Source organism: Zootoca vivipara, chromosome 2 (genome assembly GCF_963506605.1).
Source record: "Zootoca vivipara chromosome 2, rZooViv1.1, whole genome shotgun sequence".
Taxonomy (NCBI): Eukaryota; Metazoa; Chordata; class Lepidosauria; order Squamata; family Lacertidae; genus Zootoca; species Zootoca vivipara.
The window spans coordinates 32,180,865-32,205,281 of record NC_083277.1 but is presented as its reverse complement, the minus strand read 5'-3'; the positions used below and the strand labels follow the sequence as shown (position 1 = coordinate 32,205,281).

The window sequence follows — 24,417 nt, the reverse complement described above, 5'->3', positions numbered from 1 at the left end:
ACTGGATGCTTTAGTTCTTAGTAGCTCAGATGGTGTGCTTGGCTCTCCAATCCCAATACTATTGCCAGCCACAACACGAAATTCATATTCAACCCAAGGGTTCAGATCAACCACTGTTGCCGTGTGGGTCCTTCCGTTAATAACTTCAGGAACTAAACATAAAAGCGAAAAATGATTAGCGATGGAAGAATGCGAAACTATAGCATAGAATGCAAGTCAGAAATGTGGCTGTATACCTGTCGAAGCTGCTTGCCACCCAACTGAAAAGGGGGTCCTTATCTGAATAGTGTATATTTGGACTGGACTATTATTATCTGTTCCTTGTCTCCAGTTTAGCACTGCCGTTGTACTGGAAACATGTTCAATGTTAACATCTTTGGGAGGACCTGGAGTGCCTTATTTAAAAAGGAAGAAAATGCACATTTACTTTAGCAGAATACTTAGAAATGGTGCGGCTCTTTAGGGCTCTGTTGTGCATTTGATATTCACTACTAGATTGATTAGAGATATTTTTTTTTGAAATCAACCCCCTGGTTCAATCCCCTGCTCTAAGGCCATATGGCTTAAAGCATAACACAAATGTCTGTCAAGCCATTCCTCCTAGATTACCACCTAAACTACACAAAAGACTTCTCTCTCTTCACTTTCTTAATAATCCAGAATAGTTCTCTGCCATCTCTGGCCCCAAAGGCCACCAACTCCCAAACCCAAACAAGTCTGAAGTCAACCTATAAAGCACATATACTAGGCAAACACCACCCCTTACAATGCTATTCTCTGAGCAGATCCACTGGAATTAATGGGCCTAAGTTCATCATATCCATTAATATGAATGGGTCTTCTCTGAGTAAAACTTTGTTGAATACCACCCTGTATTTCTAACCTGCCCTTCATCACCCGATCTCATGATGGGATGCACACAAGACTATATGCCAGTTCCTGCAAAATTAAAAAACAAAACACCTGAATCCAATTATAAGAAATGAAAAAAGCAGGAAAATATTCAAATCACAACCACCAAGCTTTAAAAACACAGTGTGGTTTTTTACACTTCTAATAATAATAAGATTAACTAAAATCGAGTATTCTACAGATGCCTGGAAAAACTAATACATTTTTTAAGCGGCCACTGAAATGAAGAAAGTGTGAGATCCAAACATACCTTAGAGGTATATCTTTGTTTATGATATAGGATGCACAAACTAAGCATTCTCCTCTAACAAGATTATTGAGCAAATAATGGATTCGGATTAACAGCTATGATATGCTATAGACATATATATCCTAGATTTTTAGAGAGTGAAAAAAGTGTGAGGAAGAAATAATGTCTGTCGGCGTTTGCATTGGAGTTGCTTAGATGCCCACTGGGCAAATTTTACTCTGATGGGAATATATGGTGGTAAGAAACATATCTGAGCTGTAGATCATGAGTTGTTTACATTTCATTCACCCTCTTCTCTGATGCTGATGCATACCATATTATTCTCTGTGTTACAGTTAGCTGGCGTTTTATAGATAATAGACTTACCCCTTACAATAATTTCTGCCGTTTCAGATAGGTTGTCCATAGCTGTTTGTACTGTGCATCTGTATTTCCCAGAATGATTTAACTGAATGTTTCTTATCATAAGGTCCCCTACTGATTCCTTGAGATAAGAAGAGGAGAAATAGACAACTAAATGAATTTTCTATAGTGGATATTTCTGTAATTTGTGAAGCATTAATAAAATATGTAGTTTTAAAGTCCAAGCATATACTGCTATCATCTGTTTATTTCATTTACATGCCTTTAATGTAATTTCACAAATAAAGCAAGCATTGAAAGCAAAAATAAATAGTTGTGTCCATATAAAGCAATAACACTTCTGGGTGGGAGGATACCAGAACTGGGAGACTTCATGAGTGCTACTATCAAATATCAAAGAAATAAACAACTATACGACATTTAGAAGACATCTGAAGGCAGCCCTGTTTAGGGAAGTTTTTAACCTTCTGTTGGAAGTCGAATTATTATTATTATTATTATTATTATTATTATTATTATTATTATTATTATCAGACAGAGTGAGGCAGCCACCCCGGGCAGTTGATGCTGTGGTAGTGAGTGACAGTGAGGCACCGTAACACAAAATTTTTGTGCCACCAAGCCTACCCTATGCCCTGTTAAGTAGCCTGCTTTTCTCAGGTGTGGTGACGACAGTTGTCAGATCACTAGTGTTGAATATTCAACTCCACGTTCAGTTGCCATCCACACATCAAATTGCTGGTGTGTGTCTGTGTCCTTGTCTTTTTCCCCAGACAGCAGCTTAATTTTGGTCACCCGAGTCTTTTAACCATCAGGAAAAAATGCCATACAGAGCTGCATGCCCATCGAAATATGTAAGGTGCATTTTTGTGACCCAGTGTCAGGAGTATGGGCAGGAGTCAGGCTCTGGGGCCTGTAGTGCTTTGCAGGACTGGGGCATGCCTCAACTTGTGCTGGAGAAGCAAGGCGTGGCCACACAGGTGAAGTCCTCAGCTTGTGCTGGAGAGGCAAGGAGTAATCACCCAGGTGAGGCCACTTGAGATCTCACTGCACCTGGTGGCAGGAGCTGGGAGGGATAAAAGCCCAGCATTTCCCTTCAGCTCTTTGCCACAGCAACGCTATCCCTGCCTGGTTGCATCTGGCCTCCTGTTCCTTGGACCCTTGCCTTGTTGCTGCCGTGCTTCTTGGACCCCTGCCTCGCCTTCACCTAGCTCCTGCCCCGTGGACCTTTGCCTTGCTTCTTGTTCCTAGATCCTTCGCCTTGCTCCTTGCTCCTTGGACCATTGCTTCGCCTTCGCCTTGCTCTTGCCCTGTGGACCTTCACCTTGCTTCTTGTTCCTGGATCCTTGGCCTTGCTTCTTGTTCCTGGACCCTCGCTTTGCCTTCGCCTTGCATCGTGCCCCGTGGACCTTCGCCTCTGCCTTCGACCCTGCTTCTTCACCACCATCTTGCCTCTGGTCCTGACGCCCGCCGACCGGACCGTGACACCCAGTATATGAAGATTTCCAGTAGAACAAGTCTTTATCACTCGTACTTGAAAGGACATGTTCCATTTCTTATAGTGGGTCAGGAAATATAGCTTGGACTCATCCTCAGCTGTAGGAAAGACATTTCCAGATACCCAGGTTGTTAACCCTTTTAGGGATTGTTGTTAGTTGGAGCTACCGTGCTTGGAGCCTTCTGATTTGGATGTACAGTGGTACCAGGTTAAGTACTTAATTGGTTCTGGAAGTCCATGCTTAACCTGAAGCGTACTTAACCTGAAACGAACTTTCCCATTGAAAGTAATGGAAAGTGGATTAATCTGTTCCAGACGGGTCCGTGGAGTACTTAAATTGAAAGTACTCAACCTGAAGTGTACTTAACCCGAGGTATGACTGTATATCCTAGTGGCTATTTCTTACTGTTTTAATATTTGGCCTTAACTGTAGACTTTGAGGAGCCTTACGCTGACAAATCATGTCCAATAGGGACCAAGGGACTGAGAGAAAAGCATCTATAGCCATTGCAGGAACAGCACAGCACAAGTTGGTACTGACACACTGCAAATTTATTACCAACTATTCAGCAATGGACATAAATGTGCAGATTTAGATTTATCATCTTTTTAAACATACAGACAAAAACAAAATGACAACACTAACCACAAATTAAACAGACATAGCTTTATGATTTCCCGATGCATATTACAAAAATATGTCATTTAGGGCAAGGGGACCCATGTGATTTATGACACACACACACACACACACACACACACACACACTGATTATATGAAGAAGAGTCTGTAAAACTTACTCCTCCGGCTCTTTCAAAATGACTCATTCTTCTTTTAAAATCTATAACATCTCCATTGAATGACCACGAAAACGCAACCTTGATAGATGGATCTTTGGATACCTGACAAGGCAGGACTACACTTTCTCCAACTGTAACATCCATATTGGAAGGTGGAGTAGTAATGATAGTCCTCTCTGTTGAAGGCAGAACAAGTCACTCTTGGTTGCATCAGTAGTTTACAAAAAAATCACTTACTTCAGAAAGAACTACCAAGATCCCAAAGGACTTGTGTTTACCCTCAAAAGCATCAGTTGAAAGAAGAAGAAAAAACCCTTTCAAGTAATTTAGATTACACTCCCAGCCACTTAATTAACGAAAATTATAGTTTGCTTAAGGGACAAGGGAATGAGTTAGAGCTTTGATTCCCGAACCCCTCCATTCTCATTGGTATGATTGTCAGATAAATTAGAGATAACAACTTCCCTGTTATAAGCAGTTTAGGCAAAAACAGCTTTTGTTGATGAAAGCATTATACAATCATGAGGATCATATGCATACAAAAAACAACATCAAGCTTAGTCAAGATGATAAATACTGTATGAATTAAGTACTGGTAGCTAGTAGGGAGAAAGAGGTGTGAAACGAAGATATAAGGGATGTATTATTTATGATTAAAAATAATGTTAAGGTCTTTAGAAAAATGGAAAAAGTAAGCAGCAGACTCCACTGTTCCTAACTTGTAGAAAGTATGAAATGATTTGTCAGAAAATATCCAAATATAATATAGCCTGCATGTGTTTGGGGGACAGGCTAAAAAGTGCAGTGCTTTTCTCTCCAAATCTGTCATTCTGTGTGCTTTCATCGGTATTTTGTAGGAAGGATTGAAGCACCTAGTGAAATTTTAGGTTAGTGCATTTCAAATGGATCAAAGGGCTCTGAAAACTTAGTGCAAAACATCCACACACACACACACACACACACACACACACACAGGGTGGGAAAGGGGTGGGGCAAAGTATTGAAAAGTATAGGAAGGGTGAATGATTAACAGGAAGAAATTGTAAACACTCCACAAGCAAATGAATGAATACTAGTTGTTACATAACAGAAAGAACCACTATTGACAAATTAGCCCATCCTTATCACCATATAAGCTTTGCGCAAAGAAATCAGGATGGATCTGGAATGAGCTGGTCAAGACAGCCTGAACCTAAAAACTACAACGAAAGCTCCATGTAAATGCATGGACATGAATTGTATCCGTTTGTCAACCCTGATTCCAAACACAGTACTCGTGGACATGGCCTTTCCTTCCTGCCTTTGTGTAACTGTACTTTTGGTGCAGAGCTTCTTAAGCATCTAAGCATATTCTGAAACACAACCTATCATTTGCCACAACGTACCAACTTAATGTGGGTGGCGCTGTGGGTTAAACCACAGAGCCTAGGGCTTGCCGATCAGAAAGTCGGCGGTTCAAATCCTTGTGACGGGGTGAGCTCCCGTTGCTCGGTCCCATCTCCTGCCCACCTAGAAGTTCAAAAGCACGTCAAAAATGCAAGTAGATAAATAGGTACTGCTCCAGCAGGAAGGTAAACAGCGTTTCCATGAGCTGCTCTGGTTTGCTAGAAATGGCTTTGTCATGCCAGCCACATGACCTGGAAGCTGTACACCGGCTCCCTCGGCTAATAGAGTGAGATGAGCACCGCAACCCCAGGGTCGGTCACGACTGGACCTAATGGTCAGGGGTCCCTTTACCTTTACCTTTACCCACTTAATACCTGGCTCCAATCAACATGGAAATATGAGGACCCACAAAATGCTGAAGCCTAAGCCCCATGCAGGTGTTGGTATTCAGAAAAGAGTAAATATGTGAGGTGTGTGTGCAGTAGCTCTCCCCCCCCCATCATTGTTCCCATAGCCCTCTGGAATTGGAAAATGATGTTTCCATGGGTACAGGAGAACTCCCCACTTTACACAGATGCCCTCCATGAGTTGTGGGCAACAGAAGCAACAAGAGAGGTAGCACAGCTATAATGCTCATCCCTTATGAGCCTCTCACATTTACTCTTCGCTGCCTTGCAATGTGTGAGCTCCAGCGTTCCATTTTGTCCTATTGTTCTGCTTTGTTAAGCAGTTCAGCCATGCATTATCCAGAGTCTATGTGTGCATTCTTGCAGTCTTAGCAAAACACAAAAGCATATTTTATAGAAGGCTGATGCTCGGTCTCTCTGGGTCTATCAGTCTAGCCAGATCACATCAAGTGCTATGAGTGATGCTGAGATGTTTGTTTCTCTTGATGCAAGCTGTTGTTTTTATGAGGTTTTCCTTAAGATTTCCATCTCAAATCTTTCTAAATGCCTCTTAAAAGCTCCCACGTTCCCATTATCTATCTGTCTTGCTTACTAACTGCAGACATGTATTATGGAGCATGCCCCGTTTCCAAAGAGAAAAAATAGACAATGCACTCAGCACACTTGAGGTATAATAAAGACTTCTTATCATAAGGAATAAACAACTCAATAAGCAGCAATAAACTTAATTTGCCCATTAGATATGCTTTTCGGAATTCTGACATTTCAGTTGAATATAATGCTGAAGCAATGAGGCCTATAATTGAACAGCCAAAACCTATCCAGAGGGGAACCAAAACAAATGTTCCCTGCAAACACTACCATTATGATAGCATGTTGTTATTTTGATTTTTAATAAATGTTGCAATTGTCAAATTAAAGCTTTTCTTTACGTTTGAAAAATTTAATTGTCACATCATTCACAATTAGGATACATGTCCGCTCCACGAAAAAATGCAACACTTCAGAATCTTTAAATGCTGGGAGGCATCCAAGTATCTTTGGGTGCAGAGAATTGCTTGCACATATAACCTGGGCCTGGATTTTTATTTTATTGAACAAATATATACATGTGTGCACACTGTCGCAATGCCACATCTCTCACAGCATTTAAATCTGGTTTTTATGTGCTATTTAAAATTAAAGTGTTTGCTACATTAAGTTGCTAGAGCCACAAATGGATAAAACAAAGATTGAAAGCATAAATGCATACAGTGGTACCTTGGTTTGAGAACAGCTTAGTTTATGAACAACTTGGATTAAGAATGGTGCACACCCAGAAGTAGGTGTTTTGGTATGTGAACTTTGCCTTGGAATAAGAACATGTTTCGCTTCCTGTCAAATGTGTTCCATTTGTAAATTGAGTCCCCCGCTGCTATGGGAAAACACGCCTTGGTTTATGAACGCTTTGGTTTAAGAACGGACTTCCGGAACAGATTAAGTTTGTAAACCAAGGTGCCACTGTACATATATTTAAACAATTCCTGGTAGGATGTTATGTACACAATCCAAGACATTATCTGTTCCTTAGCTGACTTTATAAGCCCAAAACAGTTCTCTTAGGGAATAGCAGACATTTAGCAAAAAAGGGAAACTAAAGTTTGGATGACAGTTTTCTAACTTCAGCAAATATATATATATTGCTGAACATATTTATGGTACAGGTAGGTAGCCGTGTTGGTCTGACGTAGTCGAAACAAAATAAAAAAAATTCCTTCCAGCAGCACCTTAGAGACCAACTAATATATATATGCTTATACAGTATATAGTGAGAGGGTGGGGAGGGGTATTACTCCCTCCTTGTGGTGCGAGTGGGTGATTGACTGACTGATAGCTGTTGACGACTGTTAACGACTGCAATTGGTCTTACAGGAAAAAGCAAGGGGTGGACATACATCTGACATTAGGAATCACGGACTTCCGGTCTTGGTGCGCTGAGCTTGAGACGCCATTCTGAAGAGCTCCGCTACAGCGGAGACTCAGAAGCCCGAAAGTAAACAAAACTAGGGGGGCAAGCGTCTTAAAACCCCACTAGAAACAGCGGTAACACGGAGATATCGCCAGAAGAAAAAAAAGCGGCGCCAAAAGGCGGAACTCCGTTCCGGCACCGAACGCAGAGTGAGAGGGACGGAGAGGAGCCAGGCGCAGAACTGAGCAAGTTACTTACCGGGCAGACGCCGAATCTCAGCCAGGCAGCACCAAAGATTCTCCGGCGGAGATAAAAAGCAGAGAAAGCTGGAAACAGCGAGTAAAGAGCAAACGGACTAAGAGGTGAAGCAGACAAGCAGAGCAGAGCCGAAAAGGAACGCTGGAGGATTGAAAGAATATATCGTAAGAAAACCTGTTACAAAGTTACTTTGAGCGATCAGGGGGGAAGAGAGGGGAGGAGGACAAGCTCCTAAAAAGCGCCAAAGAGAGAGACATTAAGTAACATCCAAAAGTAACCCGATCCGGCACGGAAAGTGGAGGACGCGGGCGAAGGGTAGAGGGGAGATTAACGAAGAGGAAAAGGGAAGGAAAACAACAGCTTGGCGCTAAGGGGTGAAACCACATTTTAAGGAAATTGGAGAAGGGGGTAAAAATAAAAAAACGCTAATAAGAAAAGACTGAAAAATGGCGGGATTGTTTTAAGTGGAATTTCACAAACGGACAGACTTCCCCCTTCTCTAAGGAAGTGAAAACAACGAAAGAGGAGAGAGGAGAGAACGCAAGAGGAAAGAAGAAGAGATCGCGAGTGACATCTAGAGGCCAGGAGGGAAATAGCAAGTACCTCTTCACTGATTTTAAAGAGTAGATCAGAATGATGGGACTGATAAGATCTTGAAAGGCCACAAGGGAACTCCCAAGTGTGAAAGATTAGAAGGACGTCGCTAAAAAGGGAAGGGAAGAGTGAAAAGAGGGTAAAATGAAAAAAGGACAGAATCAAGTGATGGCATCAAACAACAAGAGAAGAGAATCATCACCCCAGGAGAATGATCCACTAATGGATATTAAGGAACTGATTTTTGAAATGAATAAGACCTTAGGTGAAAAGCTAGACTCTGTTGAAAAAGTGAACAAATCTTTAAGTGATAAGTTGGACTCAGTAGAAACAAAAATAGAACAGAATTCCAAAGTCATCACGGAGATATCAGGACAGATAAAAGATTTGAGTACAAAAAATAAGGAACTGGATCAGGCAATCAAAGAAATTAACACGAAAGTCAATAAACAGGAGGAAGCGATTAAGAAAGTAGTCATGGAAAATAAAGAACTGAGGAGAATACAGAATACAAGTGAGGACAACAAAGAGGAGTGGAAGAAAAAGTGTGAGGAGCTGGAGGATCAACTAGCCTTATTAGAAATGAAACAGAACGCCCTGACTCTCCGGCTAAGAGGCGTTCCAGAATCACAAAACGAACAGATCGAAGAGAAGGTGGTGAGGGAGTTGGCGGGTTGGTTAAAGGTGAAAGAGGAAGAATTGTGGATGGATGTAGACAAGGTGTATAGAGTTAAAATAGATAAGAAAAAGAACATGTTGGGAGATTGCATGCTCTTCCTTAATTCACATCTGTTAAAGGATAGAATTCTGCAGAAAAAGAAGAAAGAGGAATTGGTGATAGAGGGAAGAACAGTGGCAATTTACAAGGAAATTCCCAAAAGATTTAGAATGAAAAGGCAGAATTATAAAGAATTGACTGATGTCCTGAGAAAGAAAGGAATTTGGTATACTTGGGAGTACCCACGGGGCCTGTCCTTCTTTTATAAAGAAAGAAGAAAAATAATTAAATCAGTTGAGGAGGGAGAAAGGTTTGGAAGGAGGCTTAGGAAGGAGATAACAGGGGAGGAGGAGGAGGATAACAATCAAGAAGAAAAGTAAATCGGAAAGTAGGGAGGAAGAGAGACTGGAAAGGACTACATACACGTATATGATAAAAGTTAATTGCCCTAAATCTTTTTTCTTTTCTCTTTCCCTACACCCTCCTCTCTTTATACCTAGGTGGTGGGACTTTCTCTCTGTTTTGCACGAGAAGTTTTCCATTACAGGAACCATCACCTCTGGAAAGAGGGGTGTGTGATAAATAAATATTGTAAAGGCTGCAAGTTTAACCCTCTTGTTTCCTAGCTATTTCTAGGAATTAAGTGTATTTTTATTGATCTGATATTAAGCTATTAAAGGATGAATTTAAATATTGTTTCATGGAACGTGAATGGCTTGAATAACAAGGTGAAGAGAAACAAAGTAGAACATATATTAAAGAAAGGAGCGTGGGACGTAATCTGTCTCCAGGAAGTTCATGTTTCAAAAAAACATGAAAGAATTTTGAGAAATAAAAGACTGGGAGAGGATTACGTCTCATTGGATAAAAGAAAGAAAAGAGGCGTAGTAACATATGTAAAGAAAAATATTAAGGCTGAAAAGTTATTTCAAGATGGAGAAGGTCGGGTAGTGGGCGTAAGGCTGGAAATACCAGGAGGCAATGTGATCATAGTAAACATTTATGCACCGAATGGATGCAAGGTAAACTTTTTCCAAAAATTAGGAGACCAAATGGTGAAAAACATTGAAAGAGAAGAAGTAGTTTTAGTAGGAGATTTTAACGGGGTGGTAGATGCAAGTAAAGATAGAACAGATAAGGGAAGAAGAAACAAAGGAGAATTACCAAAAACATTTAAATATCTGGCCGAAAATTTTGAACTAAAAGATAGTTGGAGGGTACATAATGATAAAGAGAAGAAATTTACATATTATTCAGGCTCAAATAAATCTGCAGGAAGGATAGATATGATCTGGCTCTCAGTGAAATTATTAACGAAAGTGTCAAAATGTGAAATATTAACGAAATCCATAACGGATCATAATCCAGTAATGATTAGATTAAGAGATAAAGAAAGGAAATTAGGGAGGTGGAGATTAGATGAAACTATATTAAATGATGAGATCTTTATAGAAAAAGTTAAGAAACTATTGGAAGAATTTTTCAAAATAAATAATACAGGAGAAACGGAAATTACAACAATTTGGGAGGCCAGTAAAGCTTTTATTAGAGGCATCTACATCCAACAGAAAAGTAAAATTAATAAAGAAAGAAGAGAAAAAGTAGGTAAAATAGAAGAGGCGATAAAAGAAAAAGAAAAGGAATTGGCTAAAAACCCTACAGATAATAAAATAATATTACAAATTAAGATATTACAGAATGAATTGTCGATGTTGGTGGGGAATGAAATTGAGAGGAAAATAAAGTGGGCAAAACAAAAGACATTCGAAATGGGAGGGAAAGTAGGAAAATTATTGGCGTGGAAATTAAGAAAGGAACAAAATAAGAGGATAATTACGGCGGTGAAGGAGGGGGAAAAGTATTGGACAAAAAGAGAGGATATACACAATTGCTTCAACAATTATTATAGAAAATTATATAAGAAAGAAGAAATAAGTAAAAAGAAATTAGAGCAATACTTTGAAAAGAGGAACATGGAGCAAATAAAGGAAGAAGAAAGAATAATGTTAAATAATCCAATAACAGATCAGGAGATAATGGAAGCAATTGGAAAATTAAAACAAGGAAAATCCCCGGGGACAGATGGGCTGTCGGTACAGCACTACAAGATATTTAAAAACGAACTAAAAGAGATATATAAAAGACTCGTGAATGAAATTTTGGAAAAAGGGACCTTTCCCAAATCTTGGCAGCAAGCGTTCATCACACTAATTCCAAAGGGAGAAGAGAAAGAAGAAAGTGTAGGAAATTTTAGGCCGATTTCATTATTAAATTTAGATTATAAAATATTTGCATCTATCTTGGCAGAACGTCTTAAAAAAATATTAAGTAGATTGATTGATAAAGAACAACAAGGGTTTCTACCCAAGAGAAGAATGGCAAGCAATATGAGGATTATATTAAATGCGATAGAATACCTAGATTGGCACCCAAGCCAAAAAGCGGCGTTCATCTTTTTGGACGCCGAAAAGGCTTTTGACAACTTAACCTGGGTGTTTATGGAAAGGGTATTGAAGAAAATTGGTATCGAGGGGAATTTTTTAAACGGGATTAGAACAATTTACAATGAACAGTCAGCGAAATTAATAATTAACGGGGAGATATTGGAAGATTTAAAAATTAGTAAAGGGACCCGACAAGGATGCCCACTACGGCCTCTACTTTTTGTATTGGCGATAGAGTGTCTCATTAAAGACATAAAAGAAGACGATAATATAAAAGGGTTAATAGTTAAAAACAGCATATTTAAAATCAGAGCGTTCGCTGATGACATTGTAATCATATTGGAAGACCCGACAAACTCAATCCCGTTCTTAGAGGAAAAATTGAAAAAATATGGAGAAATTGCAGGGCTAAAAATTAACAAAGAAAAGACAAAAATAATTACCAAAAATATAAAAGGAAAAGAACTAGAGGACATGAAAAAAATATTAAAATGGGGAATAGTTGAAAAAGTAAAGTATCTAGGTATAAATTTAACATCTAATAATGTAAACCTATATGAAGAAAATTACGGGAAGATCTGGAAGCAAGTCAAAAAAGATTTAGAAAAATGGGGGAATTTAAATTTATCAATGTCAGGAAGAATAGCCGCCATAAAAATGGCAATTTTGCCCAAATTTCTTTTCCTCTTTCAAATGCTGCCAATAATTGGGAAAACTGAAATTTTTGAACAATGGAGGAAGGAATTAAGTAAATTTATCTGGGGAAACAAAAAACCGAGGATCCAATACCGGCTTCTAACAGATGCTAAAGAAAGAGGAGGTTGGGGAGTGCCAGATCTCAAAATTTATTATGCAGCAACAAGTCTATGTTGGATAAAAGAATGGATCATACAGGAAGATAAAGATCTATTGGAATTAGAAGGTTTTAGGAATGTGTTGAGCTGGCACACCTACCTGGTGAAGGAGAGAGAGAGAAGCTATAAAGAGTTCACAGATCACATTATAAAAAGGTCACTATTGAGAGTTTGGGAGGATAATAAAAAAATCTTAGAGCCAAAAACACCCTGGTGGGCCTCCCCATTTGAGATGACAGCCATAAATAGAAGGAAAAAAGAAGGGAAATGGAAAACATATCAAGAGATAGTTAGGAGAGAAGAGGGGAACTTTGTATTGAAATCACATGAAGAGATTAAAAAGGAATGTACAAGCTGGCTCCATTACAACCAGGTCCAGAGTCTCTTCCAATGTCATAAAAAAGTGGGATTCCAAGAAGGGAAATCAAAATTACAGGAATTATTGATTGAAAATGGGGATAAACAAATTACTAAATTATATAAATTTTTATTAGAGTGGAATTTAAAGGATGAGGTAGTTAAAAATGTAATGGTGAAATGGGCGCAAGATATTGGCAAAACTATATATTGTACACAATGGGAGGGACTCTGGAATGAAAGCATGAGATTTACAGCCTGCACGGCAATAAAGGAAAATATGTTAAAAATGATTTACAGGTGGCATTTAACCCCAGAAAAACTACATAAAATATACAAAGCAGGATCCAACAAATGTTGGAAATGCCAAGAAAAGATTGGTACGCTCATGCATTGCTGGTGGCACTGCAAAAAAATACAAGAATTTTGGAACGGGATTTACGAGAAATTAAAAAGCATTTTAAAAATAACATTTGAAAAGAAACCGGAACTATTTTTGTTAAGCATGCTACCAGAAAATATTCCCAAAGAGAAGAGAAACGTAATATTGTATGCAGGAGCTGCAGCAAGGATAACAATAGCACAAAAATGGAAAGGGGAAGAGGTGCCTTCAATTCAAGATTGGTTAACTAAAGTGATAGAATATATGAATTTGGATAAAATGACAGCGGCCATAAGGAATGTAGCAAAACAGAGAGTACAAACGGAATGGAAATCAGTGGAAGATCACCTAAAAAAAGAGGGTTTGAACTGTGAATTGGTAGTTTGTCTAATTTAATTTAAGGATTGCTTAAAGAGAAAATAGGGGAAGTAATGGGAGAAGAGTTACCCACAAAAGGTGGGAAAACAAGGAAGAGGAAAACAGGGAAAATAGAAAAATGGCGAGAAACGGTATATCATCAATCGGAAGTTCTTTTATTCATTCTTTTATTCTTATTTTTAAATATATGTATATATACATATATGCTTTTTTTTTCTCCTTTTTTTTTCTTTCTTTTTTCTCTCTCTCTTTTTCCTCCCCCTCTTTTTTTCCTTTTTTATCCCCTCTCTCCCTTCTCCCCCTCTTTTATTTCTCTCTTCTTTTTCTTTTTTCTTTTTTCTTCTTCTTCTTTGCTTTGTTTCTGTTCTTCAGAGTTTTGATGTATAACTTGGTATATATATTATTTGCAGTTATATTTGTGTTTACTTTTTCGCGTTGATTTTGTTGATTATGTGGTTTGTGTGCATGTAACTTTTTTTAAAAAAAATAAGAAATAAAGCTTTTTAAAAAATTTTTTTAAAAAAAAGACATTAGGAATCACAAGACAGAAAAACCAGTAGGAGAACACTTCAATCTCTCAGGACATTCTATATACAAGATCTCAAAGTAGCTGTCTTATTACAAAAGAATTTCAGAAACAGACTGGAAAGAGAAGTTGCTGAACTGCAACTTATTACCAAGCTTAGAGAGACCAGATCTGAATAAAGACATTGGATTCTTATCTCATTGTACATGATAAAGCTATCTTTAGCCATCTCACCCCTTGCTTTTTCCTGTAAGACCTATTGCAGTCGTTAACAGTCGGCAACAGCTATCAGTCAGTCAATCACCCACAAGGAGGGAGTAATACCCCTCCCCACCCTCTCACTATATATAAGCACCTGGTGACTTCTGTTTCAGTATATCTGAAGAAGTGTGCATGCACACAAAAGCTCATACCAATGACAAACTTAGTTTATATTTACGGTACTTGAAGAAACAGGCATAGCCATCTCAAAAGGAATGAGTAACAGAGCAATCTCATTGTCCCTCCCTCCCTCCTCCTGCTGCTGCTTGCACATGAGAGGAACTGGGAGAGGTTTGGATTGGACTGAGATGTTTCCCTCTGCCAGTCTTGCCAACTACAGTACTGGCAATGAGGCCAGATAGATCACTCTTCCATCTGCTGCTGAACAGGTGGGTGAGATTGCTGCTGGTGAGATTCCTGTTAGCTAGCAGCAGCCCACAGAAAGCCCCACATTGGAGGTGGCACCTACTCTCTGCCCCAGCCACCATGCATAGCATGGCTGCGAATGAGGTGATGGCCTCCTGCTGGGTGGGACTTGGGTTTGCAGCCAAAGAAGGGCATGTCAAATAAGGTCAATAAATATTCTGACTTTTGGAACAGCAAAGACTGCTTATGTTTGCTGGATGGAGGGGAGACAAATCTTTTGAAAATGTTAAGCAATGAGTACCATATATATATATATACACACACATATATATATATACACACAGTGGTACCTCTACTTATTAACTGAATGCGTTCCGAACACACATTTGTAAGTCGAAAAAATTTGTATATCGAATCCCATAGGAATGCATTGGGAGAAAAAATTCGTAAGTCGAAGCAACCCTATCTAAAAAATTGTAAGTAGAAAAATCCTATCTAAACCGCATCCAAGATGGCGGACGGAGCTCCATTTGTAAGTAGAAAAATTCGTAAGTAGAGTTATTTGTAAGTAGAGGTACCACTGTAAATGTAAAAAAAGGTGAAACTGTGGGCTCCACTTTTCTCTGAAACTGCTTGACCGATTGTCCTGGAATTTGGACACAACGGTCTATGCCACTACCCGAGTGTTTGCACAACCTCGGATTGCTCACATCTCATACCTGTGCAGGTAAAAACCTGCTTTTCCACAAACTAAAACAGCGCCCTCAAGTAGTGTTATTCCCACAGCTCCTCCTCCACCTCCTCCTCCCTCCCCATGGAGTCTAGCCCACACCCACAAACCCTGCCTCCGCCATGAGATCCTATAAAACAGGGGGACTCTGAGACTCAGGGGGATCTGAAGGGGGGCTATTACCCTCCATTTGACAGACTACCGCACAGCAACACGTGCAGGGCCAGCTAGTATTGTATAAAACAAGAACCAAAGCTGAGTAGTTGTGGAATGCCTAGAAACGTGTTCCTGTTTCCATCATTATTAACTTTCAAGATTCCTGTTTCCCCAGTCATTTAGTGGCTGAAGAATACTGTTTCCAGTATAAATTTGGTACTCATTTCCATATTATTTGCTAATAGATTTTTTTTTCCTGGAAGCAAATAACATAGAAATGAGCACTAGACCTGCACTATATTCCACTATCATTCCAGAAGTGGCTTTTATGTTGTGTGAAAGCTCAAATAGAATGTGGAACCCACCAGGGGAAAGTCATGAAAACAAAATAAACTTCCATGTGAATGTGGCCTTTGGCCTTGACTCTAGTTTGAGCTGTATGAGGGGGGGGATTTCCCCTCATTAGCGTTATTTTGTGTGTTATCTTTTAATGCATTGTGTATGAGCCTGCAATCCAGCACTGGGACACATTCAGGGGAGAAGAGTAGTAAAATGAGGCTGGGTTTTTTTAATAAGAAGAAACAACAAAAATCCTTGGTCAATGGACTTAGCTGCAGCATTCCCTGGATCTTTATGCTTAAATGCAGGCAGTTTTGCTCTATGCTAGCCAGGCTATAAAAAATATCCAACCTGCACTGTTACCACTTTTGTAACAACCAAGCGAAATATAATTCACTTGACTACTGGTGTTACAGTAACATGGCTGCTGGCAAGGTAAAAGTATTTTGACATTATAAAAATAAAACTAATCAGTGTGTATATTGGCGGGTGGGCGGTGGTGGTGGTGGGAAGAGACACGCAACTATGTTATTACAAGCTATAATGGCCACTTTATTTTTCTTCAAAATACCATCATTGTTAATGTTATCTAGTGTCACCTTTTTTTTCTTCAGAGGGCTGATAATTACATTTAAAGCAATCTGCCCCTAAAACCCATTCCTCATCAGTTATGGTCACAATTTAATATCAGAATGCAGAGCTTTCTGTAGAGAAAACCAATTATTTTAAAATGCCAAACAAGATCAGATTGAGGAAAAACCACACACAAATACTTAAGTTGCCCCTCTACAGCTGCCGTTTCTTGGCACTTAAACAACCTGTTCGTGGGTTTATCGCTGGGGGCTTAACCCAAGCCCTTAAGAATGCTTCTGTATCTTTTGAGCTGTAGGAAAATCTCTATTAGCTGGCAGCCATGTACTGCCCCCACTCTCCTATCTTCAGGCACAGCAGCCATTGCAAAGATGACAGGATATATCTAAGCCCGTCTGCAGCCAGAGTTCACCCATAGCTACAGAGCTGCAGAGTTCTTGCATGGCTACGCTTCCTATCTGCATCGTACAAGCTATTGTACAAAAGGCTGTCCATATTTTGCTACACAGATACTTGTCACATCAGCTGATGAAAAGCTCATGTTGGCCCACCAAACCTTCATTGATATGGGTTGGATACATACTACCTGTGTGCAGAACTCTGCTGGGGGGGGGCTCCTTTTTCCCCTTCTCCTTGCAGCCTCTGTGCCCATGAAAGAGCTGCTCCCAATGGCTGGGACAACCTTAAGAAGAGTGTAAGTTTGGGGAACAGACTGAATGGGGAATTAGTGAAAAAAAAGCCTCCAACCGTGCAGGGGAATGCACCTGTAGCAGAAATGTTCCCTTCATTGAAATGAACGGGAAAGCCATTGCAGGGAGATTTGTGGTGGTTGTGTATTGTGGGATTCACCCCTCATGTTTAGGAGCTATTCATCAGGAAATGGGCACCCCTGGCTTATCCCCCTCCCCGTGTGATTTGTTCAGGAAGGGGCATAGCTCAGTGGAGCCCATGCACTGCAGACAAAATGTACCTGGTTCAGTTCCAGACATCTCTCATTAAAACATGAAAGACCTCCATCTGAGAACCTAGAGAGCTGCAGACACTCAGAATGGGATATATTGGTCACATGGAGAAGATGCCTGATCTGGTACAAGGTAGGCTCAGCAATCACAATGTAACTTCTCATTGTGTTGTCTTGATGCTAGATGCTCATTGTATCTCCCCGATAGGTTATTGAGTAGAACAAATACCTTTCCAGACAATTCAGAAATACAGTCGTACCTTGGAAGTCGAACAGCTTAATCTGAAGACGTGTGCATGATTGCACACAAAAGCTCATACCAATGACAAACTTAGTTGGTCTCTAAGGTGCTACTGAAAGGAATTTTTGTTTGTTTGTTTGTTTCAGCTTAACTCCTGACAGTTTTGGCTCCTGAATGTCGCAAACCCGGAAGTGAGTGTTCCAGTTTGCATACTATTTTTGTAAGCCGAACGTCCGACAGGGCTTCCAATTGGCTGCAGGAGCTTCCTGCAGCCAACCAGAAGCCACGTTTTGGTTTTCTAATGTTTTGGAAGTTGAACAGACTTCTGGAATGGATTCTGTTCGACTTCCAAGGTACGACTGTATGCAGTTACATGAGAGACATGTGCTCTATTAGGCACCAGCTTTCAATATGTGAGGGTGGATTGTGTGTGCTCCTCATACTAGTTCCTTCATGTCCTCTGCATGTCTAGGTGTGACCGTATGGATCAGGGAACCATCCTGAACTCACCATGGAGGATCCCACGTATTATAGAACTCAGATCCCCCCAGGGGGGGCGGTGTTGCACTGCACAAAAGCCTCAATGAGTTCAAGAGGCTTCCCCACTGCAGAACTATCTCTTGGGAGCATGGAGGAACACTGGAAACTGGAATGAGGACAGAGCTAATACACCCATGCACACCCTTCTCTCCTCATGTCTTTATTTAAACCCCATTACAAACACCTACATAGGGCTGAGTGTTTAATTTCTGAAACTGAAGTCGAGCTGTATTTCACCGTACTACGGTATCTCTCCATACTTTATCACATGTTTGGAAGAGAAACAACCTATTTGAAATGCACTGATATCCAGACTGGAGCCTGAGAACGGATTGTGTATTTGTTGTCAGTATCACCATCTAAGAATGATATCAAAGCACTGGCACCACCTGCAGCTTGGCCAGGCACCCTCCGGTTTGCCAAAGGCATCTCAGCAGCCCTGTTCCAGACAGGAGATTTGGTTCAAACCGTGCCTCTGACAGTACTATTATATTCTCTGACATCTCAGCATGGTTAATCAAATATGCATGTGCGTTTTCAATATGCATAAAGCGCAGATGAAGACAATAAAGTACCTTTCACAATCAGGTTCCCCGAGTTCCTAGCAACTCCAAATTGATTCATTGCTATGCACGTGTATACACCTGCATCTGATTTGGTAACATTATATATCTTCAGGCTGCCATCCTCTAGGATAAAGATTCTGAAGAGAAGGGGGAAAGAAAACAACCACACAAACCAGTTATTAACAGGATATTGTTCTGATCACTAAGAGCCGTAACAACGATGTAATGTTACTTTTAATATTTGGACATTAATCATAGTTGATGTTGTCTACAGCAAACGGAGCACAATCCAGATAGATTTTCATCTCCGTGTATCATTCATCACTGTACTAGAAGCAACAGATTAGGCATACCAAAAATTGACTAATAATCTATCCACACCAGTAGCCTGAATTCTTCTCTGCTCAGCATTGGATTCTTCTGAGGAAGGAATAAATCCACAACAAGAAGTCTAATTATGTTGTGTTTCCTCACAGGTGAAGAATACTCCTCATCTCAGATAATGAACTATTTACAATATGAAGTATGTGACCTATGTAATTTTCACAATATTAGTGAAAGCTATTAGTCATCCGGCATTGCTTACAATCTGACAAATAACGAAAACAGCACAAAATGATTGCTTGCCATAACTTTGGTGCATCACTATTAGAGACGGGCCAATCTGTGAATTTCAGTTTCACATTTTTCCTACCCTAGATCAGTTGTTCACGGCCCCACATCAGTTTGTGAACTATTGTTTTGTAAAATCCTCATGCAAATTCAATAGCCTTTTACTGTGACATTCTCCTAACAAGCACATTATTGTGTCCGCTTGTGCCTAATATGCACATTTTTGCAAGCAATTTCTCCTAATAAATTTTCGTATGTTATTTTCACTATGTGCATTTTTAAGCACACATTACTTAAGTATATAAGAAGAGGCTGCTGGATCAGGCCAATGGCCCATCTAGTCCAGCATCCACTTCTCCAAGTGGCCAACCTGCGAGTAGAATTTGAGCACAGGAGCCTGCGGTTTCCTGCAACTGGTATTTGGAAGCATTACTGTGGAGGCAGAACATAGCCATCATGGCTAGTAGCCTCTCCTCTATCCACTTGTCTAATCTTTACCCTAGTGTGTGCAGTTATGTATACATTCCTGGGTTGGAGAACTGCACTGCAAAATTCAGAGAAGTGTGGATTTTGAAAGATGGCTGCTTTTCAGTTCCTGTATTGTTTCAGGAAGTGTAAATTAAATAAGTTCATTTTTAAATGAGAAGCAAATTAATTTTCTACCCTAATCATCATAGCCATAATCAAAAACCACATTGGAAGTTGTTAGGTTTGGCATAAATTTGTAAGAGTGCTCATGCACTACAGTCCCTACTCATTATTGTACCACATCAGAGTATGTAATAATGGTAAACACCCCACCACAGTGCTATCTCATTCAAACTCAAACCCAAATACTTGTAAGGGTTGTTGTTTTTTGTATTCATCCACAGAGGACCCAATTGCCATCCCTTCCCCTTATTTGACTGCAGCCCTAAAATGGGAGAGGGCAGAGTCAAGTGACCCAAAGAAAATAATCCAAGCCACATTTTTCTGAAGACACAGAGAGAAAATTATTACTACTACCCATTGTATAACATTGTTGTGCCAGCTGCAAAATGCAAGAGCAAACTATAACGTGAGCAGAGCCAGAGAAACTAATTTGGAGTTAATTATCACAGGCTGTGTTCAACCAACTGTCAAACACAAGAGAATTCTCACACCTGTGCTTAGTGTTTGAGGTGATCAGGTGTCAGATTATTTATTTTTTAAAAAGCTAACTCCCTGGGATTTGCTTTTCATGATGGCATCCCATTGCTGAATCAGTAAGTTGCTCTAGTACCTCCGCTTTGTTTCTCTGCCTAGACTCAACTTAAAAATCAATGCCATCCTCAGTTAAGTTTTCATGCATTTATATAGGTAGAGGATTGATCAAAATGGTAAAAAGAACTGGTTTGGCACATGTCTTCTGCTATGATGCTATGATTTGTGTTTTTATGTGAAGAGTGGAATATAAAATTAATAAATAATAACAATAATGTCTGTGCTTCAATGAATGCAGGAAAGATATTCCAAGCCCTATAACTAATGTGCAACACTAAACACTAAATATGCTTTGCTTCCAGTCTGTTCAATGGGGAAGTCCATTGCAGGGAAATTAAAAGTCATGACTGTGCTGGTGAGTCCAGCCATGCAGACCCAGCTCTTGAATCAGTGCTGGGGGAGTTTGTTTGTATGTCAGTTTTTTAAAGTGGGTGCTAGAGACCCAGTGTCAGCTATGGCTGTAATACCTCCCAAGAACTCCAACCACGGCAGACTAGGTGCTGGTGCCCAACCTATTATTTGACTTGGCATGTGATCAGTTGCACAGAGCTCTCTAAGAAGAATACCATTTTATCTATTTCCAAAGGATGGAAGTCTAGTTCCAGCCTGCATTCATGTGTTACTTGGGTACCGTAATGAAAGTTGGTTAAAGATCAAGGATTTCTGGATAATAGGGGAACCCTCTTTCAGGAATGTGTATTTCTCTGCTGGGTGAAGAAGCAGCCTGGCTGTTCAGAGCAGTCACCTGCCTACGCAGGCCCAGCTCGCTTCAATTTGCGGCCTACCATGTTCAGCAAAACCCACTAGCCTTGTACGGTAGTCTTCTAGGTGCAGTTCCAGGCAGGCAGCAAACAGGTTTACTAAGGCCCTGGTGGTGCACTGTGTATGGCTGATGGGCTGCTTTTGGCCTAGTGGAATCACAAGTGGTAAAGATCTGTATTACCATATGGTTATATTTCATAAATAAATAAATGGGACCCTCAGAACCATTAATTAGGGTGGCCACAAACATACCACACCAGAACAGGGAATACCTCCCTAAGCCAGAGGGCAGAACAGGCCACAGGGATGCTTTAGTTGAGATTCCTGCATTGAAAGGGACTTGAACGTGAACATGAAATTTATTACAGTCAGAGTCCAGCTTGAAAGGGACTTGGGCTATGACTCTCAGGGTCTCTTTCCAATTCTATAACTATGTGATTTTTAAAGATTTCATAGGATTTATATGCCGTTTGATTGGAAAACAGCAACAGCAACAGCAACAACAACCAACCCTGAAAGCAGTTTATATATGCAGGTGCAGATTTAGAAAGAATTACTGTAAGAGGTATAAATGCAATACACAGAAATGCATTGTGGAGAAGACTCTGTGCCTGCTGGGTTTGCTAACTATTGATGGGGCAACTTTGAGGAGGCTGCTGCTCTCCCTCCTTAGAGTTCTTAGTCCTTAAACAAGGTTTGGACCGGACAACACTTGACAAAGAGGATGCCTTTGGATAGAGGAATGTCTTCCATGAAGCAGGACACATGGCCGCCAAGAATCAGCATACCAGATGGGAGATTAGTGACAAATTGTACGAGAAGCTGGAAAGGTAGACTTCACAATGCTATCAGCATGCTGGCATTTCCAGATAAGAATGTCTATGCTCTTCAAAGTGAAGTAATACTTTTTAATTGGCATCACTGAGCTCTGCATCAAGCCACCACCAAGATAAAGGTTTCTTTTTCCCCAAGTTTTTTTTTTTGTGACATCCAGTGACTAAAATAGATAAAGAAAGGAGCTTTTCAAACACTTCACATTGTCTGAAAATCTTGTATGGTTACCCTTGTGGAGTTGTCTAGTGCTTAAATGCTTGGATTAGAAGAAGATAAATGCTACATTATTGTTGGAAAGACTCACAGATTCAAAAGCATATGCGATGTAAATATATTATGGAATCTTTCTTTCTCTTTTCCCCTCTGAAGATGCCCTGTTTGGGATGCCATATTATAAGGGTTAAACAAGGGGAGGGACAGAATTATTAATATTCCATAAATTGCTACACACTGAAAGCAAACTAAAAGCTCAATGAATGTACATATTTGGTGAATCTATTAAGGACAGAGTTTAGACTCTGGGGCCCTTAGAGAAAATAGTGGATAAAAGGCATTTTAATAACAATGATAGGTAACATGTGAGTGACAAGATGACATAGATAAAAGGAGGAACTAAACTGAGTACAAGTAAGTAAAACTGGGCCAAAACTAACAAAATGAATTTCAATTGGGATAAATGTAAGGTTCAACACTTAGGCATGAAGAATCAGCTGTACTAATATAATATGGGGTACAACGATTTAAGAAGGATGTTGACAAGCTGGAATGTGTGTAGAGGAGGGCTACCAAGATGGAAAACCAAGCCTTACGAGGAATGGTGGAGGGCGTTGGGTATGTGTCTCCTGGATAAGAGGAGACTGAGAGGAGATATAATAGCCATCTTCAAAAGGCTGTCACATGGAGGATGGAGCAAGTTTGTTTTCTCCTGCTCCAGAGGGTAGGACCTGAACCAACGACTTTAAGTTATGAGAAAGGAGATTCAGACTAAACATCAGGAAGAACTTTCTGACAGAAAGAGCTGTTCAGCAGTAGACTGGACTCCCTCAGAAGGTGGTGGACTCTCTTTCCTTGGAGGTTTTTAAGCAGAGGCTGGGTGGCCATCTGTCATGGATGCTTTAGTTGATATTCTTGAATTGCAGGGAGTTGAACTAGATGACCCTTGGGGTACCTTCCAATCCCAAGAATAATTTTTTTTTTGAAATATTGTGTAGTGTAGTAGTTAGAGTTTTGGGCAGGTGTTCATGAGTCCAGAGTTCAAATCCTCTCTCAGCCATGAAGCCCTACACCAGTCATCCACTGTGAGCCTAACCTAACTCACACAGTTGTGAGGCTAAAGTGGGGAGTGAGAGAACCATGGACACCACACTGAGAAAAGGTGGGATGTAAATGTTATAAATAAATAAAGTCCATTTGTGAGGTGGAAACAGCAAATGTCCCTCAACTTAGAAATGACACCTGATGTTTAGAAAATTAGGAAGTTCAGTCCACTTTGGTGCTGCATAGAAGTGGATGAAATATGCCAAGGAAGTGAAACAGACCAAGAAGGCGAAATATAAATATTCGTGGAGATATGCACGAAACATTAAAACATTTGAATTATTGTTAGAATACAAAATAATCAGCTTGTTTCCCATCTTTTTTTTTAGTTACAACATTTACCGTATATATAGTACTGCCTTTTCTAATACATACTGTGTGCCATTTGCAATATCAGTTTAAAAGAGAGGGTGTGGCACCCAGTGATGACATCCTGTTTGTGCAACAGACATCTGTTCTACCAAATGGGGCTTCCCATTTTTCTCCTTCTCCATCCCCCAAGCCCCCTGTGTGTGTCCCCAGAATTGCTCAGGAGGGATGGGTGACCCTCTGGAGCAGAGTGGGGGGGGGATGCAGGGGCAAGGTGAGGAGAGGAAGAAGAAGTCCCATCCTGGGGAAACTTTTCTTATAAATACGAAGACAGAAAAGCACCAAGACACTCAAAATCAAGAGTGTGAGCTGCCTGACAAAACTGCCAGTGCTGAAAAAGTGCACAAGAGATAAAAGTAAGGACAATCAGCCATTCTGTCCATCTTTTATCTCCATCAGCAGAGTATGTGACGAGTTCATACTATGGAGTTTATAGAAAGGCCAGAAGTCACAGA

The 24,417-nt window shown here is 40.1% G+C and overlaps 1 protein-coding gene across 1 annotated transcript in view; it reads right to left on the bottom strand.

The window, feature by feature from the left end:
• CNTN6 (contactin 6) overlaps positions 1–24,417 on the bottom strand; it is a 163,356-nt gene that overhangs the window by 20,335 nt on the left and 118,604 nt on the right. The window contains exons 11-15 of the mRNA XM_035108102.2: positions 18,836–18,963; positions 3,824–3,999; positions 1,529–1,646; positions 237–395; positions 3–152 (exon numbers count right to left, since the gene is read on the bottom strand). Coding sequence (XP_034963993.2) covers positions 3–152; positions 237–395; positions 1,529–1,646; positions 3,824–3,999; positions 18,836–18,963 — 731 coding nt within the window. The remainder of the gene's footprint in view (positions 1–2; positions 153–236; positions 396–1,528; positions 1,647–3,823; positions 4,000–18,835; positions 18,964–24,417) is intronic.